Source organism: Chelon labrosus (assembly GCF_963514085.1).
Source record: "Chelon labrosus genome assembly, chromosome: 11".
Lineage (NCBI taxonomy): Eukaryota > Metazoa > Chordata > Actinopteri > Mugiliformes > Mugilidae > Chelon > Chelon labrosus.
Window position 1 is genome coordinate 4,831,718 of NC_140344.1, and position 14,248 is coordinate 4,845,965.

The window sequence follows — 14,248 nt, forward strand, 5'->3', positions numbered from 1 at the left end:
TTACAGAAGACAATGTCTTAAGATGAAAAGCATTCCTGTACATAACCTTAATGATGTCTGGGTTCAAGTTGTCCCCTGCTGGTTTGGATTCTGGCCTGATGGGCTGTTTCATTGAAATATTTCATGGACGTCATAAATGTTAATACCAAATGTTGGTTGTAAAACAGTGGAAGCAGACCTATCTTCAGAATGCAGTAGCATATACTGCCAGATTATTGCAGCATCATTCAAAGAGCAAGCTTGTTCCACTGCTGCCATGGCTGTAAAACCAAGTAAGACACCGCCGTGTCAAACAATCTGTACACAAACCAGCCCTGAGAGGAGGTCTGTTCAGGCACCAGTAACAACAGCAGTGATGTTATGTTGATGTTGACGAGTGTTGCCATCGCTGACTGACAAATTCCTGAAATCAGTGGATTTTTAAAGTGCAGTTTATTGCAAAACCGTATTATGCGTCATCCGGGGTCCTGTGAGTAACACAAGGGAGACTTACGTGACTTCTAAGTGCTTAAATCAGAATACATAGAAATACAGTCCATTTGTATTAGTCGTTTAGGCTTTCTGTTTTCATTTACACCAACTAGATTTTTATTTAACTTGAAATCTTTTCCATTCATCGATTCTTATACTCAAGTCAAGAGGCCTGTTTCTCAAAGCGAATGCAGTCCAATACAGAACCCATATATTTGCAAAGATCATGTTAGCATTGCAGCCCACTGAGTTCTGCCAACCGGTTTTAACCACATCCATACATATGTGAGAGGGTTCATTTTGGCCTTTAATACTAGAATCTGTTTGCATTGATTTGTTCCCTTAAATACTACAGTGTACTACAATACAACATTACAGGCAAGTATCCAATAACACATGTGCACACAGTATATGCTAGTGGGCCAATATCCTTTCAGTCACTGACTTCACCAAATAATATCATTTCAATTCAGTCAACCTCTTACCTGGCTAATATAACTGCATAGAGAAGATCAGTAGTTTTTTTTTGCTTGAAGGAAGCACTAAATGAAAAGTCAACAGTCAAAAATCAACAGTAGGTTATTTAAGTTTGGAACAACACAAATACCACTAACAGTAATCTCATCTGTAAATTCAAACAGCGCAAGAAAAGCAACCAAAAAAGTAAGGCTGTATACTAAATTGGACAGTAGATGTTCGGGAGTCATCCTATCTGAAACTTCAAGATGGAGCCGTGCTGTGGTCTCCCAAACACAAACAAGTACTCAGACTGATTCTCTGGTACTGCAGAACTCTATTTTACAGATATTAGGCACTTTATTTTATGCTAACATAACCACAAAACATCTGTACCCATTTGGAGATGTAGCAGTGTTCGTTTTCTCTGCTCTGAGTTTAGTTTCAACTGAACACTTCCTGGATTCACTAGTGGTCATGGAGAAGACGAGGGAGTTGTTTTGGTTCTCTAAGCCATGGTTTTCTTCTTGCACTCCACAGAGCAGAAGAGGAAGTTCTGCACTGCCATGAAGCGTTGGCCTATCAAGCACTTGGAGCAGCCGGAGCACTTGAAGCACTGTGGCTCGGCATGCCAGTGATGCTCGCCGTAGGAAACCCTCTGGGCCTCGGGCTCCACGGCAGTCTGGCACGCTGAGCATTTCTGGGAAGAGAGATGAAATAATGATGTCAAGTCACATAATCTTCTTTTTACTGAGATGTTTCACATCTCTGGATGCTTCACCATTCATTTTTATATTGGTACTCCAACTGCTCCTTTATGTTCAAGTATATCTTTTCTTTGTAGAAAAGTTCCATCAAGCTCCACTACACACTGCATGTAAGAATATCCAGTAAACAGGCACGGTGTGGTCAGAAATGTAAAAACTGTGGGTCAAAACTGTTTACACAGAAGTGTTACAAGTGTTTGGTGTGTTGGTTATTTTTCTTCTTTGAAAGCCAAATGCATTCCAGTAGTTAAGAGCCTGGAAATCTACTCCAGAGTTAGAATGCCATTCTTCCAAAAGACATTTCCTCATTTGGTGTGTTGATGATGGAGGTGGAGAGTACCGGCTGTTCCTTCAGTACAAACTCAGTACAAACTGTAATACATCAACTCCAAAGGTGTTAAATTAGATGTTAAGATAACTAACTGCGCAGGCCATAGCTTATGATCACTTTCACAGTCACGCCAGCAAAATGCCACTCATATCAACCGGATCCTCACTGTGGAGGTCAAAGTTTCCAGTTTTCCTTTTATTTATCTACAAGTCCATTTTACTGGACAGTGTTTTCCTCCCTTTGGCCCATCAACAACTAAAACATTAAAAAGCATTTATCTTCTGTGTTGGCTTAACTTTCTTCGGTTCGTTGGTAGCACATTGGTACAACTACCTTTAAAGACTTCTTAATACTTCCAATACTTTCTGAATGTATACAAGTGAAGGCAAGTATGAAGTAAAATAAAAACAGTAGCTTTGTTGAGGATCATGTTGGATAAACTCATGCTGAGTGCTTCACATTCTTGGCTTTGGGTGGACAGTGTTCACTTATAGCCATTCTCTTATAAATCCGTCTTAGAAGTCTGTTGTGTGAAACCTTTTATTCCAAGGCTGACAACCTGCAACTCATAGGAATCCTGCTTTGACTAATGAGTAACGTGTTTGTATTAGGTCTGCTACAGCGTCCTCCAAAAGTATGTTAACAGTAGAGTGAAAATTGATGGCTTTGTTACTTCAAGCATCTGACTTCATATCATATCATAATTTTGTATATTTTTTTACCTAATAATTTCAAATCTAAAATCAAACTGCACTCTTCTCTTTACATACGACTGAAGCACTCTTTTCTGCAGCCTGTAAATGAATGTCTCCTCCTCCTACTACTGTTGGTAGGTACCAACAGGTAACTTATTCTGCAGTCTAAAATAGAAAATAGTGCTAATAGTGCAAAATAGTCTAAAATACATCAGATTTTTGTTGATTTGAGCTCTTGTTAAAAGACTACACCATGAATAGTTTTTAGACTCATAAGTATATTGAAACAGAATCAGAAAACCCAGAGAAAAACTCTTACCACAGCATAGTTTTTCATGTAGCAGGGTGTGCAGACGGGCTTGTCTTTCTCCATAACATACGTCTCTCCAGCCAGGATGCAGTCACAGTCGAAACAGCAGAAGTGCTTCAGATGCCAGTTCTGGCCCTCAGCCTGAGTATACTCATTACTGAAGATCAGCTGTGGACAGACGTGTCAGAATATAAACTGAATGCCGCTTTCACACTCTCAACTAGGGCATGAAATTATGGATGCATGTGAATCATTTTATTTTAACACAACCTCCAAAATCCAAATATGTATGACATATTCTCTCACCTCATCACAGCCTCCACATCGTGGCTTTTCACTGTCTCCATAGTGGCGCCCGCAGTACATGTTGCCTTTCTTCCAGAAGTAGATCATGTCCACCAGCAATTCGTTGCAGGTACAGCACACAAAGCATGCTGGGTGCCACAGCTTGTCATAGCCGGCCCGCTCAGCATAGACTGCTGGCTCACCCTGACGCATGGGTTGCTGGCAGTGATGGCATGACTTGATGGAAAAAAGAGAAGAACAGAAGGTTGATTCTAAAAGTTGATCCTAACTTTTATTACCAACATTAACAAGTGATGTAAAATGCATGAGTTGCCAAGTGCTTATTTACACTATGACATAAAATGTCATAAACTAAGAGCCCAAATGAATACGATTATGTTCATGAGTAAAACAACATTGTGTCAGGACCAGACTGATGCAGTACATCCTGTCCTGAATAGGTTTCTTACTGCCCATTTAATACTAACAAACAGTTGTTATGCACTTCCAGGACTTCTCAATAGTTTAACACAAAGCGTATTATCCCTCTCTGTGAGTCCATTGCAAAGTCTTTTGATCTGACAACAGACGCATTTGAACTTTTTCCCTTTGATCACTGTACTTTCTGAATGGGAGAAAATGACACATTTGAGGGCCGAAAGTCTGTGGAATTTCCCTTTACAACACAGGAGCACGCCATGACCTGACCCTAGTGAATTTAATTAAAATGATATGGCTGCTGTTGAGTGAAAGGAGAGATAAGTCGGTGAGGAGAGACACTGTGCAGTCATGGATACTGTGAGGAATTAAGAGGGGGATAAAAAGAGAGTGAAAAACATAAGGACAGAAGATAAAAAAGAAAGAAGAAAAATAAGACAGAATTAGGAAGAAAAAAATTAGAAAATGTAAAGTTTCACACCAATGGTGTTGACAAATACATTAATCATATTAGAACTAAAAGCAGGAATAAATCATAAGATTCCCCACAGGAAGAATTAAACAGCACATGGTAATGGGAAAACTTTAGTTGTGACTCAGCACTGCACTGGGAATCAATCTGAGACTAATTTATGGAAGGTTGGAGAAGAGTTGGTATTATGGCTCCATCTAGTGTTCTGTCTATGAATAGGTCAAAACTATTGTCAGCCAGTATCAATATCCTGGTGCATCTCACTAAAGTAACAATCTCTCATGAACAGATCACCATGTGCCCAAGGAAATTATGCAGATTGTAGCCAAAGCTGAGTGTTAACAATAAAACAGTACATTGTTTATGTACAAATGTTGCCTAGAGCCTAGAATTGTATTATATTACAGTGAGGTCACCCTGGAGATTGGAGGGATTCCCAGTCTTGTTAAATGAAACTTCCCAAGCCTGAATGTGTCTCTTCACTAAGGGGTAGGGAGCTCCCTTTATTATTTAATATTTCACCCTTCTATCTACTCAGTTATAGCTGACCAACTACGTTGAAAGACACATCCTAGGGTCGCGGAAAATATTTTAGTCTGTTTGAGAAGGGTCAAATCATTGGCACGCATCAAGCAGAGAAAACTTATAAGGAGATTGAAGTAATTGCTAAGACCTGTCCAAAGCATTATTAAAAACTGGAAGGATGATGGGGAACCATGGTCTTGGAAGAAGAAATGTGGTCAGAAAAAAATCCTGATTGATAGTGATCGGCTATCACTTAAACATTTGGTGAAATCAAATCGAAGAAAACCCAACATCAGAACTCAGGGCTATGTATGGAACTTAAGGGATTGGGACTGAACAGCTGTGTAGCCTTAAGAAAACCACTAATCAGTGAGGCTAGCTGGAAAAAAAAGGCTTCAATTTGCTAGGGAGCATAAAGACTGGACTCTGGAGCAATGGAATGTGGTCTGATGAGTCCAGATTTACCCTGTTCCAGAGTGAGGGGGGCATCAGGGTAAGAAGAGAGGCGGATGAAGTGATGCACCCATCATGCCTAGTGCCTACTGTACAAGCCTGTGGGGGCAGTGCTATGATCTGGGGTTGCTGCAGTTGCTCAGGTCTAGGTTCAGCAACATTATGTGCCCAAAGAATGAGGTCAGCTGACTACCTGACTATACTGAATGACCAGGTTATTCCATCAATGGATTTTTTCCAAGATGACAATGCCAGGATTCATCTGGCTCAAATTGGGAAAGAGTGGTTCAGGGAGCATGAGACATCATTTTCACACATGGATTGGCCACCCCAGAGTCCAGACCTTAACCCCATTGAGAATCTTTGGGATGTGCTGGAGAAGGCTATGTGCAGTGGTCAGACTCTCCCATCATCAATACAAGATCTTGGTAAAAAAAATTAATGCAACACTGGATGGAAATAAATCTTGTGACATTGGAGAAGCTTATCGAAACAATGCCACAGCAAATGCATGCTGTAATCAAAGCTAAAGGCGGTCCAACGCCAACCAACACTATTATAAAATATTATTTTATCAATGAGATAATATTTTAAACTGTTTTCCTTGGCCTGGATGTTAGTGTAGACCACATGATCAGGACAGTGACAGTGACTCACGGAATGATGACCCATTAGCTCATAATAGATAAATATATAAAAGATAAATGAAAACTTCTTACAAAGTTTTGTTGAGGTAGTCCAGCTTGCTGAGCTCCAGGGATGGTCATGGCTCCAGCAGTGGCAGCAGTACCCATTGCTCCTCCAGCTGGTCCATAACCAGCAGACGGTCCAATCCCAGACCCTGAAAGTGATCCAGCACCACCAACTCCGCCCCCAGCACCAGGGACCGCAACCCCCGTTACAGAACCAGCTCCAGCAACCCCAACCGCTGGGTTATATCCAGCCCCTCCAACTCCACTACCAGCCCCAGCAGCAGCAGCAGCACTACCACCCCCAGGTCCAAACGCAGCCCCTCCTGCAGCAGGTGTTCCTCCAGCCCCAACACCATCTCCACCCTTCCCTCCTGCCTGAACCACGGCCATCTCTTCAGGCAGCAAGACATCTCCGACCCCCAGGGCCTCGTCCTTGTACTTGCGAACGTACTGCTGCATTTGCTTGACCTCTGCGGGGCTCAGCTCATGGCACTTGGACGGGTCTTGGTCGTGCTCAGGCAGCTGACGAGCCATCTGCTGCCGACGATAAGCAGCTCCTTCTGAACCAGCCACTGGACGCTTTTCTGGTGGGAGCAGCTCAATGTAACGCACCGCCTAGAAGGCATAGAAAATATTTAATTTCATGACAGCCCAGATGGAATAAAGAAAGATATGTGAAGGACAGAGATGAGTGGAGTAGAGAGACACTATTTATGGACCAATCACAAAGAGAGTGTAGGGAAACTGTCTTGTCTGCTGGAGGGGAGACAAGCAAAACAGGGATCCTACAGATACAGCACTAGACTAAACAAAGGCCATAGTTTGAAATACTGGGTAAGTTAACTCCAAGCAGAAGATTAATGAGGTGGTGACAGATGTTGCCAGTTCCCACAATTCTTGTTGCATTTCCTTAACAAATAAGTTAGTGAGATATATGGAATATATCTAACCCCCTCCCAAAAATAATTGGCAATGGTGAGACAACTCAGCTAAGGATTGAATCCATCGCCAGATCCAGATAGTTGTCTCTATTCCTATAGAATAGGAACTAAAAAAAATTTGAATCTGAAATCTTACCATGTACTTATTTGCCACCGGTGGTGCCCAGTCATAGGTCACAGTCTTCATTGGTACGTCTTTGGGGACTGGTACCACACTGGCTGATGTGGCACTGACAGCAACCGGCATTTTGTTAGCCTTGACTGGTGCGACACTGGCTGGTACAGGCTGAGGTTGGCCCTGGCCCAAGCCCTGGCCCTGGCCCTGGCCCTGGCCCAGACCCTGGCCCTGGCCCTGGCCCAGACCCTGGCCCTGGCCCTGGCCCTGGCCCTGGCCCTGGCCCTGGCCAGGTGCTGAGCCTGCTGAGGCTCCAGCAGGATGTACAGAGCCAGCTGTGGCAGACGGGGCCACAACAGTGGAGGAGGCACTGGGTGGTATTGTGTAAGCAGTGGCAGAGCTGGGCAGAGTGATGGTCACCATGTTGCCTCGGGATCCTGGGATGCCGTCCGTCTTCAACTTAGCGATGAGACCGGTGTACTTGGTGTCCTCGAACAGCTTGCCTACCTTCTTGTTCTCCTCCGAGTTCATTGACACATTGTGCTCCGTAAGGCCACATTTGCAGTTCCGGCAGATTTTTCTGCAAAAGAGGGTGACGGGAAAACATTTAGGACAGTTCACTCAGTTATAGGATTATCAAATATTTTTCCATACTCTTTTCATGCATGTAAAGGTGATGTTGATTTAATGTGAAATAATCTATTTTTTCTCTAACTGTATATTATTGTTGTTACTTAAAAATGTCTTGAATTCATCTCCATTTCCTTCTCTACTAACACAACAAGCTCAGAGTAAAATTCACACATCTGCACTTTTAACAGGCCTCAACACAACTTCCATATCTGCAGAGGCCAACCTCAGCCTGTACCAGCTGTGACATAATTAATGACTACAAGGCATGCTCGAGCCTGAGCAGCCCTCAGGTTTCAAGCATGATGGAGAAAAGTACTTTCAGTTGTGTAAAGTTTATTTCTAAGGCGAGTAAAAACCATAACAATGGTGGCATTTATATTTTGGAAATGTAATTTTAAGTATGCCACGTAATTGCTTTTGAAAAGGTAAAGATACCTTTCTTATTTTGTAAAAGCCACTTCTTCAAATTTGTCATGTTGAAACAATAACCTTGTGTCTAAGGGACCAATAGAAAAGCATCTTTGCTTTGCATTGTGCTTATATTAATAAGACAGATATTTATCAGTGTTATTTTAAAATATGCAGCACAGTCACAATTGCTTCACTTCCTATGGTTCCCCTTCTGTGCATGTCAGTCACAATGTGTGCTCTTATTTGAAAAAAAGTTTGGAATATGACAATTATATACACATGGCTAGTTTTCCTGAAGACAGCGCCAGGTGCCATGATGCAGACAACAGCACCAGCACAAAGGCACACCATGGGTTTGTGGTAGCGGTCAGAGTTCTTAAATGTCTGACGTGCAGCCAGGAATGCTGTACCGTTATAAGCAGTGACCTTACAGTGGATTTGTAGATGTATGGCTATAGCAGGCTGCCAACCCAAAACTCTAATATATGTCTTGCATGGCAGTTTTAACTTCCTAATTGCGGTTGCTTTTAGAATCAGGACCAGAGCTCACCTTGAAAAGTCAATCCTTACTCTCAGCCTCAACCAGACCAATACTCACTGGCCCAATTTCACCCAAAACATCACTTTTTGTTCCTAATGAGTCAATGGGACATACATAAGCAGCGTCTGTTCTCAGGAACAACATGTTCCTATTAGTCTGATGACTCCTGCTGCTTTTGGAGTATTATGAAATGAGAAAATGCTGTTACTGACAAGACTGCATAAATGAATTCATTCTTATTTTTTAGTGCAAGAAACACATAATGAATAAGCACACATTTCTGAATGACTGTGTTGGTGCATGCTTATATACTGTACAACCTGTAGTCATGTTTCTATGTAATATAAAATCTGTCTTTCAGAATTTATTTTAGGTTGCATGACACATTTGTCTCTCATCTCAAACTTGGACACACAAGATTTGGAAATTACTATAGGATATTATTTAGATTATTGTCAGATCAAGGAGCATTTAACAGTTGTAATATCTGTCATCAGTAGAGTGCTAGTCAACATTAGCCTCAAGCGCTTACATGCTTACCGTTGCGGGAGGGATAAATTGGGCCAAATCTCCTGCGGTTTGAGCCTGACATAAGTATCTTCCCTTAGGGTTCAGTGTTTTGCTCAAGAGATCCCTGATTTACTCTTAATTACCTACAATATATGGCACTAGTGTAGACATGGAAAGCCCAGAGTGAAACTGTGAAATTGTGATGCTGTAGAGGGAAACTGTACAAACCTCCAGAAATGCAACTCAAAGCCCTCGCACTTGTCCTTGCATTTCAAACAAGCCGCTCCAGCGCCAAACTCGTGGCCGAGAGTCATCTGTAAACACAACACACGATGGAGGTCAGAAATGCCATCACAGTTTTTCTTTTTACCAAACATGAGACAAGCATTCGATTGTGGAAATACGTAAGACGACCTACTCCAACTCTCTGATAAGAGTGGTACTATGGGAAATAATGACTCCTGTTAACAGGATAGTATCTCTTGCACACAACTCACAGGAAAGAAATAACACTCTTCAAGACATTTTGCACTATTCAGGATAAATGTGTTGATTGTAAGCCCTCTGATTGGTTCCTAGAGTACCATTTTAGAAATATTTCTAATTATGCCAGTTGCTTTTCTCTCTTTTAACATCTACAACCTTTTCCTTGGCTTCAGTGTCAAAAACCTTAAGCCATTACAGCAGTTTCTGACCATATATGGTCAACTATTCATTGATGCTGAATCTCTGGTTGGATCTCAGCAGGAACCCATGCTGTTAAGAGAGATGTTTTTGACCCAAAAGATGCTCACTGCTGAGGAATGCAGACAGTAACTCTTGTTTTTAATGGTGCTGCCTTCATGGCACAGTTTTTCCTCTCCTGGGAGGTGTTTAGGAGCACAAGAAGAATAAATTGTAGCAACATGATTTGCGATGGAAGTTAAAAGAGTCAAACACATCAGTAAGTCTCTGTCAAGCTCTCTTTCACTTTTTCAGGCAGCACAGTTTTAGGAATAAACTGTCAAACTGGACTGGGAAAAAAAATTAAGACTAGAAATAATATTTGTCCAGGATATGATGATAATGTCCTAAATTTGTTAAGTCCAGAATAACAGTTCTTGCTTGGAAATGCGACCCAACACCTAACAATAGTGTTAACTACATTTCTCAAATAAATGTTGTAACTTTACATAAATGCTGCCTAAATACTACACGAGCATATTCAGAAAAAGAAATGGACTGAAATCTGGAACTATTATCTCATAAAGGGTTTTTGGTCAATTTACTTCCTATGGAAACATCAATAATGGAATATTAGCCAGCTTCAATGGTACTGATGGATGTACTTTGCCAAATCTTGCATAAGTACATCACCTTTTTTTCTTTTTTGTAAGGTCTATTCTCTCCCTTGCGTGGCTCTGTACCCTTTGACTTAAAAAGTAAACAGCATGAGAAATCTGTGCAGGTCTTAAGTGCTTAACTTCACATCCTTGCTTGGTTCATCCTGTGATGCTGTGCTGATTTCTAGGAAATGATGGCACATTCATCCTCAGATATATGAGAACTCGAAGTATGAGATCTGCAATAATTGTGTGTGTTCGTTTTCTGGCACCAGCTAAAGCATCAGCTACAATACGTCAGATGCAAACGTCCATTGTTGGGATTTAAAGTAAACTAAGCAAAGTGTAGAACTTGTAGAAGGCTAAATATTTATCTCAGGCCTGGCGAGGACGACTGGCCGTTTTTGGCTAAGGTCCATTAATGTGTGTACATTTCCTCGGAACACAGTTGCACCATTTGCATTAGCAGTTGTAAGTGAGTCTGTGACTTATGACTAAGGCTGGAGGGTGATTCATTCTGGTGACAACTCTCTTCAGACACAGTTTATGGTTCAGGTCTGATGAGTCATATTCGTTTAACTTCAGCTAGCCACCAGCTATTAGGCCATGACCTGCAGCAGCGACAAGAAGCCAAATCACATGTTAAAATAAAACTAAATATTACAGTTTACTGTATTTGCTTTATTCTATTTTATTTCACAGAACTATTACTGAATCATATTTGAATACTGTAAATTCAAATTTTGATTTAATTTGCTTAACAGGTGACTTGCTTGACTGCTTTCCAGCTCATAACTCAAAATTCTCTACTGGCTTTAAACATACTCAGAGGTCACTCATATCTCTTACAATATCTATTACAAAAAAAGTCTATGGAAGCTTTAATTGTGATCTAAAAGTTCAAGAGGTAATAACACCAACTGAGGTGAGACTCAGTTGAGACTTACCAACTCAGTACAAGAGCTTAATTGAGAATACTATTACCAAAACACTTTTGTGACTAAGGAAGAGACAATGCTAATATGTCACCTCAAGCAGACAGCAGCCGCAGCTGACTTAACTCCTCCTGGGATTAAAAGCAGATGTCAGACTGGGTCTGTCTGGGTCATCCAGCTGCTCAGACCCACATTTCAGCAGAAGCTTACTTGCCAATTCATTATGGACACTAGTGAAAACAAAGGCATTCTATAACAGTCCACTTAATCTTAGCTCACTGAAGATTATGGTATTCAGCATTTGTTTCATATTACTGAGAGCTGTTGATTGTAGTACTATTGAATTGTATTGTGTTGTGCTGACACATGTTTCTATTAATTTGACAGCCTCATTGGGCTAGGCTAAATAACAGAAACACTTCAGTGTTTAATTACATCCAGTTCAAAAGCACCACAAACTACATCCTGTTGAATTACCATCTTTCTGACGCTCAACATAAACTGAACATGAAGGGGGACTTAGGGCAAGACTGTCGAATGCATTCATTTGTTCTTAATGAACTGGCAAGTAAGTGTACATGCTTTCTGACTTTGCTTTCCTTTAATGGCGTTTATGTCGTTAGCAACAGCAGTTCTCACTGATCAGAAAACAGGAATGCGCAGCCAGCCAGCCAGCCATGTGATCAACTTTGGCTTTCTTACAGGTTGATGAATTCCTTCACTCTAGCTAAAACATGCTTTCTGTTGAAGATCCCTGTCCCACAACAAAAAGAAAACTAACTGCAAAAAAAGAATATCATACCCAGTGAGACACATTGGGTAGAAAATGTATTATTATTTGGGGTTCATGCCAAACATGTAGCATGGGTGTCATCGTGTGCCTGATCCCATTTTAACAAACTCTGTTTTACATGAGTCAGGCTGAAAACATACTGATGTTTGATGCACAGCACAAACTTTTTGCTGCGTTACACGACCACTGCTGAAGCTTTGCTGCCAAACACGTCACAATCTGTTCCTCCCTTCTACTGCTGCGGCATCTCTGCAAGGACCCATGGGAGATTTACCAACACTTAATTACTGGCAGCTTTTTTCCTAACCTTCTCACCACATTTTAACACTAGTTTGCTTAACGGGCAGATGCACATGTCTGTAGTCTTGTACAAAAACAGAAGAGTTCATAAGCAAATTTCTGAACACCATCAGTAATGCAGTGACTAAGACAAAGGAATAGAAACTGTACAAGGACTCCAATGAATGCGAACAAGTAGTGCAGCTGTATGAGGTGTCTTCTCATTCTGCATCACCTTGCTTATAAGCTCTATCACACACAGAGTATCTTCTATCCTGGTGAATAACAGCCAGGAACTCCGCTGCTGCCAGGCACGTTCCTGGTTTCGGAACCTCGTCCTGGGTGTGAAAGTTCCCTGAGGTTCCACTGAGAGTAGGTCTCTGAGTCAGGCAGCTATCGAAATCAGCATTTAACAACATCTACTCATGAGTCAGTTAACTACAACTTCGATTTCACCCACTGAAGGACCCACTAGAGCTGTTGAATGCGCACTAATACTGAAATAAACTGTATTAGAACATCTAAAGTTTCTTGAAAAACAGCCGAATTTAGCAATGGCTTATATTATTTGACAAATAACAGCGAAAGTTTTACAGAGCTCGTGGATTGGGTCATACAATTAAAACTTCGTGGAGCTCCTTAAGACGGGAACATGTTCTTGATGGGGAAGTAACCGTTCTGAAAGGAAAGGGCTCGACTGACAAGAACTTCCTAATAATAGTATGAGCTAAGCTTTGAGTCATTGTGTGTTTTAGCGATGATAATTCACATTTTATCAATGGAAGTACAAAAGTATGACCCCGAGACGCTTTCAGAATAAAACCCCAAAGCCAAACATTTAAGCGAGCCTCGATACAGAAACTTTTGTCGCCACCTGCGCAGGGCTCGGCACACCTTTCAGGGCGTTCCCTGGTCAGCGCGAGGCACGCACCGACAGCGCCGGGTGGAAATCTTACCTTCTTCACTTCCTTCTCTATTTCCATTTTTGTGTTATTCGGCGCGAAAATGACTCCGTCTGAAGGGGCTTCTTCTGAACGAGCTGTCAAATACAAATACTGACAATACAAAGGACCAGGAAAATTAAACGAGCCCCACTTCCCTCACTGCTCTGCTTTGGGAGGTCCTGCTCCTGTTCGGCACGTACTATCAAGTTTGTCAGAAGCAAGTTCCATTTCCGGTTAGACGTTTCAAAGTAAAATGATTACGTTTATGGGGCGTGGTATTAATTTCCTTCTTTTTTTTTTTCTTTCCAGTTCCATTCGTTTCAACTTATTAGCTTATTATCTGATGTATCCTATATTATGGCACCTAACATATGAATGCAGCACCTTTGTCAAAAATGATTAAAAAATAAAACATAAACACGATTGTGTTGCATTACTTTACTTCCGGGAAGATTCTCGCTTCCTCTTTCCAGCTTGACCTGGCTTTCACTCTGGAGGTCCCGTTCACTTTTTACCGTATGTTGAAGAGGAGGACTTCCGCTTTGATAGATATTCCTCTCAACCAATAGGATAGAGTAAATGGGAACTTGTCCGCAGGACAGCCAACCAGTGAACAGCGGGGGCTTGTCCTCAACGTAACAAAGGATACGATTCTGTTTGACAGATTCAACCTGCTCTAGCTCTTGTCCTGCATTTGCAGTTTTTTCTCCCCCCAAAAAATAAATAAAAAAATCACATGTTTTCGGTCTTCATCTTGCGGCACATTGTAAAAGAAAAAGAAATTAGAACTAACTGATGAGTTGGAATTTGCCTTTGTATTAAATAATATGATAGTATATAGCCTACATTAAAAAAAAAAAAAAAAAAGTAGTATACGTCCCAGAGCTCACGTACAACCACAGACCACAGCTTTGTTTGTTATGGGATGT

The 14,248-nt window shown here is 41.3% G+C and overlaps 1 protein-coding gene across 2 annotated transcripts; it reads right to left on the minus strand.

The window, feature by feature from the left end:
• Positions 1-421: 421 nt before the first annotated feature.
• tes (testis derived transcript (3 LIM domains)) lies at positions 422-14,125 on the minus strand. 2 transcript variants are annotated; one of them, XM_084554881.1, is made up of 7 exons: positions 13,332-14,125; positions 9,275-9,360; positions 6,973-7,531; positions 5,923-6,510; positions 3,337-3,552; positions 3,040-3,198; positions 422-1,627 (listed from the first exon to the last, which is right to left on the minus strand). In XM_084554881.1, the coding sequence occupies exons 1-7, from the start codon at positions 13,356-13,358 to the stop codon at positions 1,436-1,438; spliced, it is 1,827 nt and encodes a 608-aa protein (XP_084411007.1). In that variant the 5' UTR covers positions 13,359-14,125; the 3' UTR covers positions 422-1,435. The 2 variants fall into 2 exon arrangements, with proteins under 2 accessions (XP_084411007.1, XP_084411006.1); XM_084554880.1 differs by lacking the exon at positions 13,332-14,125 and having other exon boundaries at positions 9,275-9,688.
• Positions 14,126-14,248: the final 123 nt, after the last annotated feature.